This window comes from Symphodus melops, assembly GCF_947650265.1.
Source record: "Symphodus melops genome assembly, chromosome: 19".
NCBI classification, from domain to species: domain Eukaryota; kingdom Metazoa; phylum Chordata; class Actinopteri; order Labriformes; family Labridae; genus Symphodus; species Symphodus melops.
The window spans coordinates 4,931,743-4,947,026 of record NC_136709.1 but is presented as its reverse complement, the minus strand read 5'-3'; the positions used below and the strand labels follow the sequence as shown (position 1 = coordinate 4,947,026).

At 41.3% G+C, this 15,284-nt stretch overlaps 2 protein-coding genes across 4 annotated transcripts in view; one reads left to right on the top strand and one right to left on the bottom strand.

Moving 5' to 3' along the window:
* The window catches only part of rock2a (rho-associated, coiled-coil containing protein kinase 2a), a 40,966-nt gene extending 33,455 nt beyond the window's left edge, over nucleotides 1–7,511 (top strand). Inside the window, exons 25-32 of one of the 3 annotated variants that reach the window (XM_079369418.1) lie at nucleotides 102–293; nucleotides 396–564; nucleotides 1,355–1,425; nucleotides 1,506–1,594; nucleotides 1,700–1,778; nucleotides 1,895–2,159; nucleotides 2,913–3,126; nucleotides 5,794–7,511. In XM_079369418.1, the coding sequence (XP_079225544.1) occupies nucleotides 102–293; nucleotides 396–564; nucleotides 1,355–1,425; nucleotides 1,506–1,594; nucleotides 1,700–1,778; nucleotides 1,895–2,159; nucleotides 2,913–3,126; nucleotides 5,794–5,797 (1,083 nt within the window). In that variant the 3' untranslated portion in view covers nucleotides 5,798–7,511. Of the gene's footprint in view, nucleotides 1–101; nucleotides 294–395; nucleotides 565–1,354; nucleotides 1,426–1,505; nucleotides 1,595–1,699; nucleotides 1,779–1,894; nucleotides 2,160–2,912; nucleotides 3,127–3,941; nucleotides 4,290–4,319; nucleotides 4,747–5,793 lie in introns of those variants that run through there. The other 2 variants (XM_079369420.1, XM_079369419.1) reach the window with 2 other exon arrangements.
* A 130-nt stretch (nucleotides 7,512–7,641) lies between these two features.
* slc66a3 (solute carrier family 66 member 3) lies at nucleotides 7,642–14,110 on the bottom strand. The gene is made up of 7 exons (XM_079369424.1): nucleotides 13,853–14,110; nucleotides 11,928–12,010; nucleotides 11,229–11,298; nucleotides 11,061–11,118; nucleotides 10,354–10,474; nucleotides 9,110–9,151; nucleotides 7,642–8,164 (listed from the first exon to the last, which is right to left on the bottom strand). The coding sequence occupies exons 1-7, from the start codon at nucleotides 13,996–13,998 to the stop codon at nucleotides 8,064–8,066; spliced, it is 621 nt and encodes a 206-aa protein (XP_079225550.1). The 5' UTR covers nucleotides 13,999–14,110; the 3' UTR covers nucleotides 7,642–8,063.
* Nucleotides 14,111–15,284: the final 1,174 nt, after the last annotated feature.

The following is a 15,284-nucleotide window of genomic DNA, read 5'->3' as shown; positions in this document are numbered from 1 at the left end:
ACAACCCTGTGGAACCTTTCTTTAGAAGATCTTGAAGCTGTATAATAAACCTGGCAACTTTTGACGACAAGCTGAAAAAGCTGAACCGCATCTTCCTACAGGCCGTCAATAAGCTGGCAGAGATCATGAACAGGAAGGAGGTCCGCGGCGGAGGCAGTCGCCGTGGTAACGACACGGACATGCGACGTAAGGAGAAGGAGAACAGGAAGCTGCAGTTGGAGCTGAGGTCGGAGAAAGAAAAACTCAACAGCTCCATCATCAAATACCAGAGAGAGATCAACGAAATGCAGGCGGTGAGTGAAAGAGCCACACAGTGAGAGCAGCACTGTGACTGCTCCCCTCTGTGATGTCACGTTTAATCATTCCCGATTGACCTCGTGTCTTGTTGTTTTTAGCAACTGGCGGACGAGAGCCAGATGCGTATCGAGCTGCAGATGGCCCTGGACAGTAAGGACAGTGACATCGAGCAGCTGAGGAACCACCTGCAGACGCTCAGCGTTCAATCGATGGACTCTGCCAGCGGAGGCAGTGGGCCAGAGTTTGATACTGACGATGCATTCACAGGTAAACAACAATTACTGTGTCTTTCAAACAGCAGATGACACTCTTTAACTTTCATTGTTCAAGATTGAAACAACGAAAAACATTAGAATCCAGTTCAAAACTGACGGCCAATGTCAGACCAAAGCCAAACTTTGTTTCTTCATTTCTCTTATTCTTTCTTTTCCTTCGAAAAAAATCTCAAACTCATTTTTTACGGTGTTGCAACGGCTCCTTCAAGATATTTGTTAAGAACAAAAATAAACTCACCGCTATCACAGACAATGTTTCAAAACTCATGGGTCTGAAAAACCTCTCACATCTCAACTACAAAGCCCTGACCCACAGAGCTCTCACCACAGCCCGGGACCCCCCCCCCCCCACTCAGTCCACTCTTCTCCTTTCTGCCATCAGGTCGTAGAGACAGGACTGTGAGCTGGAAGAGCGGACGCTTTAGGAAAAAGCTTTTTTTAACAAGCCTCCACGCTGCCTGGCCACTTTTATTGTTTGTGTTTTTTCCTGTGTGACATGCTTATTTACCAACTGTTCAAGGCTGTGGCAACACATTTCCCCCTGGGGTGCAATAAAGTAGTGTATCCTATTGAAGAGAATTGGAGTGGAACTTTTAGATGAGTTCAGCTTGTTCACAGTTAATAGATTTGGATCAATGTGGGTTTCATTTATTTGAGCCAGGTTTCTTTTTATTCAGAAAGTGCAGCAATGTTGTTGGCTGGACAGCATTGTGATGGTAACACAGACAGAACACATTATGTCTCTCCACACTTGAACTCGTATCCCTCTCTCTCCCGTGCAGAAACCCGGCTGGAGGGCTGGCTCTCTCTCCCTGTTCGAACCAACACCAAGAAGTTTGGCTGGGAGAAAAAGGTATGAAGCATGAAGCTGCTGTGATCATGTAAACACAGTCTGTTGAACATCACTCTAACACGTCTGCTCTGCTGCTTCAGTACGTTGTTGTGAGCAGCAAGAAGATTCTCTTCTACAACAACGAGCAGGATAAAGAGCAGTCCATTCCCTACATGGTGCTGGACATAGAGTAGGTTTCCAACTCATAGTAATACTCTCATATCAGTCAAGTTTGTTCATCTGTTTGTTTGCTTTTGGACATTTCCTATAACATTTATTTTATTTCTTTGCACAGCAAACTGTTCCATGTGAGGCCTGTTACTCAAACAGATGTGTACCGTGCTGACGCCAAAGAGATTCCCAGGATATTCCAGGTATCATTATCTCTAAAGTTTGAACAGCTGAATTATTAGTTTATGATGTTTGCTTATCGGGTGTCGCGCTCACACGCTTCCTTCTCATTTCTCGGAAACAAAAAACACCCTTTCAGATTCTCTATGCCAACGAAGGCGAGTGCAAGAAGGAGCCGGAGTTTACTGACGCGCTGGCCATCGGCGAGAAGTCAAGCTACATCTGCCACAAGGGCCACGAGTTCATCCCCACCCTCTACCATTTCCCCACCAACTGTGAGGCGTGCACCAAGCCGCTGTGGAACATGTTCAAGCCCCCGCCTGCTCTGGAGTGTCGGCGCTGCCACATCAAGTGTCACAAGGACCACATGGACAAGAAGGAGGAGATCATCGCTCCATGCAAGGGTAGGATGCTCCTGTGTGTTCAACCAAAAGATGGGTCCTCTTCAAACATACATTATGCAACATCTTAGAGGTACAAAGGGTTTTAAGGTGGCAGCTGCAAGACAGGATGTAATAACTCCAACATAACCTAAATCCTCATGTACCACAACTTTCAGAATCAATGTTTTGACTTCCGTCTGTTCTAAATACAAAATTAGTTTTTTTTTCTTAAACTCTGAGAACATGGAAGTTGCTGTTCTAAGTCTGCATTACTCATACATTAGTTTTTTGTGTTATGTTGAATTTAAGCCAACCCCTACAAAAAACCAGACAAACTGCATCTGTTGAGGCGACATCAGACGGCAGCTGTGATGTTCAGTGAGTCAGAGGCACTGCTTTCTGTCAATGGAGAGTGGGGACTTTGAAGACAGCTGTTTCTGCTTACAGATAAATCTTTATTCTCTTTAACCAGACAGTCTTTAGAGCCAATGTCTCTGTGATATTATCACACGAAAAATAACAAGTCTGCCCTGTCAAAGCCAAAACATAATTTTTAATATTACTGAATACTGTTCTCCTCGGTGCTATCGATTAATGAAATCTGCTGAAGCAAAGGAAAGTCTTTTTGTATCTATACTCAGCTCCATCGCCAAACATGTAACAAATTGACTCCCCTTTTTAGTTCAGCTTCAGGATGTGAAAGAGAAACAATGTAATAACAATGTTGCACGTAAACACAACTATAAGCTGCACGTCTCTCTCTCTCACCTTCAGTGAATTACGACGTCTCCACGGCCAAGAACCTGCTGCTGCTGGCCATCTCTCAGGAGGAGCAGCAGAAGTGGGTGAGCCGACTGGTCAAGAAGATTCCCAAGAAGCCTCCGCCGCCAGAGCACTTTGCACGCTCGTCGCCTCGAGCCTCCATGAAGGTGCAGCCCAGCCAGTCCATGAGGAGGCCCAGTCGACAGATCCCCACCAGCAAGAGCAGGTAGCTCGGCAACAAGAGATCCTACCCGAATACTTTTAAGAATGAACCATCTGCATGCCGACGAAAGATCGCCTGGCTAATCAGGTCGACTCACCAAGGATGTAGCGAATGCATTTTTTAAATCCTGATTGTGCACTCACATTTTTTAATGTGTCAAAGATTACTGACTGTTCTGATGCTAGTTATACTATCATAACATATCGTGCTTTTTAAGTGGAGTATGGATGTAATATCACTGTATGAATTTAATCCCATGATAAACCTTTAAATCTGAAGTGTTCCTGTAATGAGCCGTTTCACAGGTTTTCAACATGATGGGTTTAAACTAAACAAAGCGTATTTGATCTGCCTTCTTGGAATCTTTTGGCCTTAAGTCTGTCAAATGTGGCTCAATGTAACTTCAGTTCTCTGAAGGGCAGCTGCAAAATGAACAAATCCTGAACAATGCTGATATTTCTGTACTCAGCCCGTGTGAAACCTTTGGATGTTAAATCCATAGAACACCGTATTTATGAGCTGGAGCACTTCTCCTCGAGTCAAAATAATCCTGTTTTGATCTCACATTCGCCTCAGCTTCACTGAGGTTTTTTTTTTTTTATTTGAGGTATAAGAGCGTGAGCAGCTGTGGAGCTCTTCCCTCTGAATACATGATTAGCCTGCAGAAGACAAGCTTGTTTTTAGCTCCCCTCACATAACGCCTCGACTCTTTAATCATGAGAGCATTAGATCATCCCATGCCTCAGGAGAATCGACGTAATGCATACCAGTTTTTTGATGTGCATTTGCCACACATCCAAACAAATCTCCCCTTTCAGATTGGAGGACTCTGGTCTTCAGGACTGGCACTGGGCTTTGGATGATATCGATGATGATTGTTCCTCTATTCATTTCTGATGAACCTGTACGGTAACACCGAGTGTGGCGTGTGCTGTGTCGTGCTGTGACTTCCTTAGCAGTGGAACAGCGTTTCCACGAGACGCCAGTTCATACAGCCAGAGTCTAAATTTGCTCTAAAGGGACTCTTGGGATAAAAACTGAAAAACATGTAATCCATAATGTTTTGAAAGTGGCTACATTAGCTTTAACTTTGATATTTCCAAAGCTGCGGGAAATGAAGGCGCCGTTCTTTCAGAAAACATCCCCCTGTTAACGTGTTTCAACATCCGCTGTGACCTAATGACCTCTTACCTCAGCTCTCACAGGTCAAGTGGCTTCAAAATGAGGCGAGAAGAGTCCCAAAGTGCAAACTGGTACAAATGATGACTCCTCCCACCTTTTTCCTTCCAAACTCTCATCGTGTGTCTGTTGGTTTACAAAATGCACCAAATGCTCAGACACGATCCTGGTGGTCAGTTTGTGGCGGTAGCGGTGATCACGCAGCTTGCGTGTGTTTGTCGGGGGAGACAAAAGTTTGGATCACCTCACCACTGGGTGTTTTTAAATCAAGGCAGATACATGACATCATGGACACGGATAGAAAGTTTGCTCACTTAAAGCTCCTGTGAGGAATCTTTTTGCTGGCGTTGATTTTGGTGCAGTGCGTCTTAAAGCGCTGAGAACACCGAGCAGGCAGCAAATAAGTAGAGGCGACGAAGGGCGAAGAAGTAGCACTAGAATACAACACAAAGACGTCAGCTGAAGGCCGACCACCACGTACTGTACGTTCTGTGCATGTGTGAGAAGCAATATAACTCCATGCCAGCAGGTGGCGGTACTCCTCTAATCATCATTCCAAAAAGGTGAAACCAGAACAGGACGAGGAAGAATGTAGATAAATAAACGGTTATTGTGATTCAAGAACACTATTTTCTCACCGCTGTCGTTTACCACTCGTAATACAAGTACCTCTAATCGAGACTAATGTCTGATAAAGAGTTGAAATGACACTGGTGTTGTCAGCCCTGTCTTTTATTTGTTGAACCAGCGCAGAAGAGGCGCCTCTGTTTTTCTTCATGTGCTCTGGCGCTCCTGATTCGCTTAGCTGAACAGCCAATCAGAGATATTCCTACCCACGTCAATTCAACATGTGGAATCGGCAAAAAAAAAAAAAAAAAAAAAGGGCAAACTGAGACAGACTGGTAACAACAGAGCTGAACACACGACGGTCTCCTTGGCGTGTCGGGGCCTTTATCTCTTTGCTGATCGTGTCCTGTAGATGTGTAAGTCGAGTGATAGGAAAAACATGGATTATATTATTATTTTATGGATTATAAAAAGGACATTATCACCCTTCAGAGTGTCAAGAGTTATTTTCCATTTGAGTGACCTTCTCATTAGATATCCACAAGTGTTTGATAACTGCATTGAATGTAGATCTAAAAAAAAAAAAAAATCGGCTTTATCGGATTTCTTTTTTTTTTTTTTTTTTTTTTATCTCTACCCAATATATCGGCCTTAAATCAGTCAGGCCACTCCTACTGTACAGTATATTTATTCATTGCCTATGAAAACTATTTGCTAATGTTTAAAGTTCAGAACAGTTCATTCAGTTTTAAAGACGGACATGTTCCTTGGTGACGGTCTTATACGCAGACATGTTGTGGAGTTCGTAAGCACAAGTGATTTTTGCAGGATTCACTGGCCAGCACTGAGTGAAATCCCATGAGGCCTTGATGTTATTTAGTTCTCTGGACACACTAACGCTTTCCCTCTGTTTCCCTTTCCCAGTTAACCTTGCTGGGGAGTGTGGTGCATCGTGGAGGAGGCGTTGGCGTGTTTCCTCCTAATTCAAAGACACTATACAAAGCTCTGTTTGCAGATCAGCACACTGAACTCCACATTGCTTTCCCACACAACCCCATCCTGTCGTGCTGCAGTCTGTGAGAGTTTCAAAACGTGTTTTGATCCCCTGAAGATGAACTCCCTCCCAGCTATCGAACTCATCCGCAATCTCTTCAACCAGCTGGGCGACTTGTCAGCTTGTTAGGCCAAGTCTTCTCTTGGGCTCTTGACTAGAGCAGTTATGTGTCTCGGTGGATCTGGAGTAGCTCGTTTCCGCTCCCACGGAACAGAAGAGGAGAGCTCTTATGAACCTGACCAGGGCGGGCAGGAAGGGGGATACACTTACCTCAACACTTCTCACCAAGACTCTCTGACTGAAGGACGCAACATGAACACTCTTCCTCACACTTTGGGGGGGATTCTTGTGGCCAAATAACAAAGACATTCCTGTGTTTTAATAATTGTGACCAGTATGAAGAGTTTATTAGGGGAACACTACATTCAAAGATAGTACATTGTTTAAGCGTTTAGCTCAAAGCAGCTGATACGATATCTGAACTTACGCAGACTTTTCAACATATTGATTGTAGCTTCTCGCTTAGACAACTTCTGCTTTCAGATGTGTGACGACATGGGTCACAGAAACCTGAATCAAGGTACTGAAGCCAACGAGCTGCGAATTCTAGGAAAGTCAGCGAGGCGGGGAAGAGTGTCGTGTTCTTCCAGGATTTGAGCAAATAAAGCCTCCAGTGCCTCTTATTCAGATTTCTGACTCAGGCACGCTCTGAATCATTGGTTCACCGTCGTATGCAGAATAGAAAATGGTTTAACAAGTGAACAGAACTCTGCTCTGAACGGCATTAGATGACAGGAGATTCTCCCAGTCCTATAATCTTTCAAACCTGCACTGTCAGATACGAGGGTTAATGTTTACTGAATACAAGGTGTGCACCGTTAATGCTTTTCTGATCCGAGCTCTGCTCCTTTTCGTTTGTTTTGAATGTACATCTGGGCCTCACCAGAGACGACACGCAGGCATTGTATTATTCTATCCAAATATACTTGACTGAAGCCTCCTTTCATCACCAACTACTCTGAGTGAGCTTGCATGTGTTTGCCTTTTCAGGCCTCACACTTCAGTGCTGTTAGCCGTCACCTTAGTGTCCTCTAGTTGTTCCGAGTGGAGTGACAGTCATTCCAATGTAACCAAGAAGAAGCAGAAACAATGAAGGTATGCAATCAAAGCCCATAAATCGATATACTGAGCAGCACTATTCCATTGAGCGTTTTTCTAAAAGTGTTTGTCCTGATATTTTTGTATTAAAAGGAACCAGACTCTGTGTGGACACATGGTTGTATGTGTGTGTGTGTGTGTGTGTGTGTGTGTGTGTGTGTGTGTGGCTCATATAGCAGGAGGAGAGTAACTGTGTGAACGTGTGTCTGTGTATGTGAGTGTGTGTGTACTGAGTGCTCTCCTTTAACCAAGAAGCATGTTTTATACATATAATATACACAGTATATATTTTACATGCCATACAGTGCACATTATATTATTTATACAGCCTTGTCCACTTTGTATTTAAGGGCTTTACATCCAGATTGCATGTTTGCTACCAAACAGTTCTATGAATATAACTACTTCAACAATAAAGACATGGATGTGCCTTTTGGTTTGGGAGGGTTTTTTTTCCCGGTCTTTAAGATGAATTGTTTAGAACTCATTTTTCTGTAAAGGTGCAACAACTTTAACATTGTCTGGCAGATTTTTTTTTAAATGACGATATCAGCCTGTGCGAAAGGTAGAATGTTTGCTTTATTAAAATAATTCACAAAATAACTTTTAACACTTATAAAATCTTGTCAAATACAGTATTTGTCATCCTGAGGAGGAACGTCTCAGATAAAGTTGGCTTTCTCATAAACACTATAGTTTCTCATACAGTATGAAAGAGCGTTGGTCTCACAGATTTCCACTCACTGGAATGCTATCAAAAACAGAAATGTGTGGGTTTAACACTGAGGTAAAAATATTATAAAAAGCACATTTTTATGGGTCAGTAATACAAAAGCTGCTCACACAACCGTTCTTATTCATCATGTGTTTGATCTCCGATCTGTGTGCCAGGTAACCGAGTTATCTCTCTTGCTGAGCGAAGCTGGAAGACACGGAGCGACGGGCAGAAAAGCCGGTTGGCGTCAGAATCCGACCTTTGGGCTTATTCGTCTTTCTTGGTCCTGCTGCTGTTTCTCTGGTAGTAGATCACGGTGAGCAGCACCCACAGGTTGAGCAACGTCATGGCGATGAAGCGCACCAGAACTGAGGCAGAGATCGATTTTTATTAGATGCTAGATAAACACGACAGTAATTCACATTCTGACATAAAGATGCTGTTTTTTGATCTTACAAACTGATGACCTGAAGATTTGAGTGATTCACTTCAGTGAATGTCCCCCTGAGGTTTCTGTTTGTTTACAGTTCAGTTCTCTTCATCACTTTATGGGATTTCTATTGTGTGTGGAAAATGTAGCTTCTTCACCACAAAGTATCTTTTACTTATCAAGTCAACTACAAAGACATGAAAATGGACAAAGAAAATACCTTTGACAGCCATTAAGAGATGCTAATGGCCCCAAAGTCTAAATGAAATAACTATGAGGAGATGCATGTGACGAAACATGGACACAAGAAAGCTACAAGGAAATCCAAATCTGCCATAAACAAACAGAACTACTAGAGTGTGAAAGGACCATAAATAACAGAACTACCAAGATATACAACATGATCATGAATATACACAAAACAACCATGAAGAGACATAAAAAGAATAAATGATATACAATAACTTAGTTTTAAAACCCTCGACAGAACTAACGGTCTTTGTCTCTTAAGTCTCAGAGTCGTGCTCCTAAGTAAGACGTGCCGGCGGCTCTGAAAAAGGAAACTTTTGTTGGATTAACCAAGACACTCAGATTACCGCTTCTGTTAGATTTGATGCAACATGTTCCTTGTAGGCATACAAACACTACAAAACTATTTCCACATCTGGTTTCAGAGCCAAATGTTTCAAAAAATGTGCAACAGAGGATCAGTGGTATCAGTTTTCACAGGGGTGGGGGCTTCTTCTCCCCCTCAGGGAAAATACAGACAGCAAAGCACCATCATCAGCAACATGTGTTAAACTAAGATAATACTGTAGGTATTTCAGAAAAGAAATGCGTTTAGTTTTTTTTTCATAAATCAGCCGGAAACTGTGCGACTTACCCTGCATGTCTCCTGTGGTTACTGTGGTGGTGTAAATCCTCGCTGAAACAAAGACAAAGCTTTCTTAATGACACCCTCACTATCCAACAGAGCATCTCATATTTTATTAATGAAGCGTGGAATGGATCATTCATTGCTCGTGTATTAAATTAGGAGTAGAGTAAATAGCAACACATTCACGAGCTGAAGGTAACAGTACTTTAGGGAGGACAGGTTGGTTACAGATTCCCCATGTTAAGAAGAATGCAAAGCGTGAGGTTTTTAAGAGGATACGAGCCTTCATCTGAAAAGCAGAGAGCTTGTTTCAACTTAAAGTGCTTCACACAGGCACAAACAGTAGGTGTGTGTGTGCTTATAAGAAATACACTTTCTGCAGAATGTGCACGCACATGCACACAGCAGGTAAAAAACCTGCACACGCAGACATGATGTTAAAGTCCATGTACTCATGAACATAAGATGAAAAAGTTGTCAGAAAGTGTTAAAAGGTGATTTAAATACAAATAAGTTTAATAAATAATCATAGATTGTAATTTTTTTTTTTTTTAAAACAGTGCAAAGTTATTGCTAAGAATTAAAAAGAGTTCAAGAATACACTGCATTTGCTACTGAGGTAGGTTTGGGTTTTTTTCACCACCACCAAAGGTCCTGACATTTTACAGACATTTTACAGACCTGCCACTTTCTAACTAAAGCTGACTGTACCAACTGATACCACATACTTAATGTTTTAATGTGGATAAGGACACTTCATAGATTTATCACTCACACACTTTGCCTCTGAGATAGTAGCTTGTAAGCATCTTTCTACCTGAGAGGACTTTTAGTAGTACAGTCTGTTCTCTCTCGTTGCTTTTATAAGCCTCATGTTCAGCACTCTTCAGGGTTAGACGTAGAAACCCTCAGTATCACACACACACACACACACACACACACACACACACACACACACACACACACACACACACACACACACACACACACACACACACACACACACACACACACACACACACACACACACACACACACACACACACACACACACACACACACAGCAGAGGTCAGTCACTGCATTTTAACATTGAGACAGAAGTTAGAAGTAAGAGCCAGTGAAACACCACGAGCTGAGAAACACAACACGGTCGAGTGATTAGTGACGTTTCTGTTGCAGTACATAACATGAGGAAACTTGATTCAGGTAAGAATGCAACACAAACGACTGCTGTGCTTTATTCACTCACCCGTACAAGTGTAGGTAGCCAAAGCCCAGGAGAGTGAGCTGACCTGTCCAGCATCCTTTGACCTCCACAGACATTGCAGCTGTGTCAATTTACTGGCTGCACTGATGAATGTGCACAGACTCTGAGAAGAAAGTGGACGTCAATGAAAACAGATTCAGTCTACAGGTTTTTTGAATGTTTATATGAATTATACAGCTTAGCTTTAATTTAAAGAGGAGGTTTAGGGTGCCTGAAGCCAAATGGTTAGTGTGCAAACCCCATGTGCAGAGGCTATAGTCCTGCAAGAGGGTGGCCCGGGTTCGATTCTGACCAGTGGCTGATTTCCAGCATGTTATCCCTCACTCTCTCTCGCTCTCTCTCCGATTTCCACTATCGCTAAAATGAAGCCCATAAAAATAAATCTTAAAAAAAAAAGGGAAACGTTTCTAGTTTTTATGTGGCCTGCAAAAACTTGAACTTTAAAAGGAAAAGCAGTTTAGGATCACTGCTCACACCTTGATATATGCAAAAATGTCTTCAGACACATTCAACCTATTAACCAAGAAAGCCATTTAAGGTCTGAGTGACTTTCTCAGATACATAAGTTGCAATGAGGTCTGGACAGCTTTTCATTCAAGTCTAAACCTCATTTCACCTGACTGATGACAAGCCATCTTTTTTTGCTACTTTCATTCACGACCCACTGAGTTTAATTTGATTTTTTTTACCATGGCCAAATCTATGATCCACTTGTCCACAGTGAGGAGCCTCCAACCTCCGACAAACCTGAATACATTCTGTGAAGGAAACAGTAAGTGACACTGGGTCGTTGCTTCTCTTCAGCACTGAATGAACACCTTCACATGCGAGGTAAACTGAAAGTGATGAAAGGATACACCAAGGCGTAGGCGAGGCTCTGCCGCAGGCTGCCGTTGTAGTGAAGAATCAGCAACAGGAGAATGACATCTGAGGAGAGATGGTAGAATATAAATCACACCTGATCAATAAGCTGCAGGCGACAGACGACTGACTTTCAATCCAAGGGCCAGAGCTAGAACTTTTTGCTGTCTCACACAGGAGCTGATAGTTCGGCTTTTACAGAGCTCATACCACACATATCCACTATGAGTTTTCTACCTTAAAGAAGTTGTTATTGTTTCTGTCTGTGCTGATCTCTCAAGCATGGAAACTAAAGTCTAGGGGAAGGTATGATGGTCTGTTATTATGGTTGATACAGTTGGAGGTTCTTGATTGAGACCTATAGAGGCCCCTCTACCCTCTATCTGTTTCCACATGATAAGATCATAAACTTAGAAAGAAAATATTTACAGAAAAAAAACAATCAACGAAGAAGCAGTTTTATTGTTTCATACCATGATGCAACTAATTGATTTGGCAAGGGATGAAAATGTAACTTTCCAATTGGACTGACTTTTGTCCTCTTATATAAAGTCAATATTTTTCCACCTTTACCTGCAAAATGGTAAACACACATCTTAAAAACTGAATTGAATACATAAACGTTTTTAAGGGAGTCTTCACATTATTGTATGCTTGATCCTGAAATCTGTGAGTCTGAAATAAAGACAACTCACCTTGAGCGATGAGAATGGGATATTCCAGGTATGTTGGAGGTGGGTAGTCATAGTACATCTGATAAGTTACAAACACAATGAACCTGTAAGATAGGAGGTTTCATGTAGGTTATTGCAATGTATTGGAATGTTAAGAATAGCAATGATAACAATGCCTTAAGTGATGTGTTCAGAACATTCAAAGTCTAAGGTCCTTCTGAGAAGAGTTAATTTTTTGCCACATCACACTGAACCTGTTTATGATCATTTCACCTCAATGAAATGAACGGGGCTCAAATGTCCTCAGTAAACAGGATGAAGCAAAGATGACGGACAAAGCCTCCAAACAGACTTCAGCAGGCGTGTTTCTGACACTCAGCAGCAGATGCTGTTCATCAAGCTAACATGCAGGTGGAGGACTATGATTGCAGGCTGTCACCTGTGTGCAGGCATGGTGATGGCACACAAACTTATGCAAGGTGGAGTTGTCGAGACAATAAACCATCAGAAACAGATCAAGTTAAAGCTGCACAGGGCATTATGGACAGTAAAGTATTGTATTAGAACATACTCTGGTGTTTGATGGCTTGCAGAGGAAGCATTTTAATTTCCATCAAATCTCCTGGGCTGATAGAGGAAACATTATCTCTCTCTCTTTGACTGCAGCTGAGAAAATAGACTTGAAATGTAAGCCTACAAGGAACCTTAAAAACGTTCTCAAGTTCTGTCTTCTTAAGTAGGATTTGCTACGTCACCAGATAGTGTAAACAAATGATATTTTTACAGGCAGATAGGTTTGGTGATGTTTCTGTGATTTTTGGTCTCAGACAGCCAGGGAAGTAATTCATTATAGTCATTCATTTGAGCCACTGTTGAAATGATTAAATGTTACAGATAGATCAAAACTGATGACAAGATGATAAGGTCGAAGGCTCCCATACACTAAAGCAATTAAGTATTACTAATAAGATTAATTCATAGAAGATAATGTCCTTTTGAATTCATTCCTAATGTAATATCTATATAACAACTTTTGTCATTTCCATTGACCCGGTGCAGCTTTAAGAACGTGTCTGCAGCATGCACTGTGACAGAGCCAACACAGTGGAGACATTTAGAAAAGTGTGGATACTGCCAGGCACAGAGGACAGACATGACTCGGAGAAAGTACACAGCCTTACAGACACAGAGCCGCTCAGTCCCAAACTAAATGTTTTTTTTTTTTTATGTCAAACCTACAAAAAAGGAAGAAAATTGTTAGGCAAGCCCCACACAGTGTAAGCTACTGGACTTACAGCTGCTTTTACTAGGCTAAATGAGGGAAGCTGTGTTTAGAGTCTAAAGTCGAAATGTTAACAGATATCACACTACTACACATGGAGACACTCATTGACCTCAACAATGCATTCACAATTCTCAACTCTGTACCAAAAATCCAAGTGTTTAGTGTTATTCTTACGCATAGAGATTGGTATATAGTGTTTTTGTTTTTATCAGGGAGCAGCTGTGTCCTATTTTAAACATAATCTCTGAGAGAAACTAGCTCCTAATCCTCTCCTGACCCGAAATAATCACTATATGAATGTCCCTTCCCATCATTCCCCCACTAAAGGTAAACCGGAGTAACAAGGATGGTGGAGGAATAATACTATTTACAACGTTTTATGAAGAATAGAGGTAAGTGCTTATTAATATTAAAGCCAAATTTAGCATTACATAATAGGGACTTGCTATATGTTTTAAGACATCTTTAATGATATGTGTGTAATTACCAGTCCACAAAATCGTAATAAATTGGAGACAATCTGAATGCAGTTTGGAGGTGTGGTGAGGTACAAGAAGACTAACATTGGTTAAGTGATTCACTGTAGACCTGTCATTTCCCTTTAATCTGCACTCTTTACACATAATACACGATTGATTGATTCAATAAACAAACAACAAACCCGGTCAACTCGAGCAGAAGACTGTTGAGGCTCACTCCAGTGGTTGATTTCGCTCTCATAAGTACAAATATCTGCGGGAATTTGAGCACCATGCACACGAACAGTGTGCTGAAATTAGCGACGTGCAACAAAGTGTCGGACTGCATCGTTTCGAGAGGACAAATAAAAAGTAATCTGATAAAACAAGTGTCCAGATGCTGCTGCTGCTGCTGCTGATGATGACCTAACCCTTTGACAAAGTGGCGATTTTAGAAGTTACTTCCGTTCGGAGCTTTCAAAATAAGAGAAACTTTGAATGTATTTATTTTACCAACTTGTGATTTAGTTCATAATTTAGTTTATATATTGAATCTATGTTTGGAGCATCCTTTTAAAAAACAGGCTGGCTCTGAGGATTATGGTAAAATATCGATAGACTGATTGCACAAAGGATAAACAAAGATCAACACATTTATTCTGAAATCAAACTTGCTTGATTTCCTTTGATAGCTTGTGAGCTTCTCGGTTTTACAAGTTAACCGGCAAATATTCTCACTTCCGTATACATCCACTGAAAGCTGATTGGCTTCTGGGGTCCCTAAATAAGGGCGAAGCATTTGAATTCCTGACCTCAAACACGCTGTTTTCCTCCTACTTCTTTCTCTTTTTTTGACCATCCTGTCATTATTGTTTTCACGTCGCACTAGAGAGGTGACATGAACACTGTATTAACAAAGGATACAGGCCTGCATGAATACAAAAACTGAACTCGACACAAAAAGAAAATGCTGCAAAAAAGAGAAGCATTGCTCACGCCACAGCCCTTCTTGCTCTCCATGCAGATTCAGTATTGTTACTATATTATATTATATATATTATTACGGTTGCAGGAACATATACCATGAAAAACAAATCAAAACTCCGTGACACACTGAAAAATAACTTTACTGTATTTTTATTGTGAGCAAACAATGCAGCATGCACACAGTAGATGCTGGCGCCCCTTGGGTCCAATTGTAACAATCAACTCACTCTGAAACTTTGCTTTGTGGAAAAGTAAAACAATATATTTTCATAGGATGCTGTGACGCTCATTGTATCTGACACCTACCTCATTGAAGTACTTTTAGGCAATAAAACAGCTTTATAGTGTAATAAAGATATTTTTATAACCATGATGCTAAAATCTCCTCACAGGAGCTTTAAATTAAAATGTATTTAACCATTCTTTATACTGCCTCATGAAGACACCATGCCACGATGGACATTTTAAAACCATAACTCAAATTAGCAAAGTCTCCATTTGGAATTCTTTAAGCTACTGTAGCTGAATGTAATAGAACATGTACAGTCATTCAAACATGTTGGTATTTACTGCTACAATAATTACATCCAAAGAAGTTCAGTACACCAAGAGTTTATAGTTTAAAATCTTTCTTATAACAACACACTT

What these genes read in the sequence shown, in the direction of transcription:
- slc66a3 (XM_079369424.1), bottom strand. Translation starts at nt 13,998, where the DNA reads ATGCAGTCCGACACTTTGTTGCACGTCGCTAATTTCAGCACACTGTTC. An exon ending in AGCCTCGCCTACGCCTTGGT is followed by an intron (nt 11,119 to 11,228) that starts GTATCCTTTCAT and finishes GAATGTATTCAG; the next exon opens with GTTTGTCGGAGGTTGGAGGC. An exon ending in GGCTACCTACACTTGTACGG is followed by an intron (nt 9,152 to 10,353) that starts GTGAGTGAATAA and finishes TCTTTGTTTCAG; the next exon opens with CGAGGATTTACACCACCACA.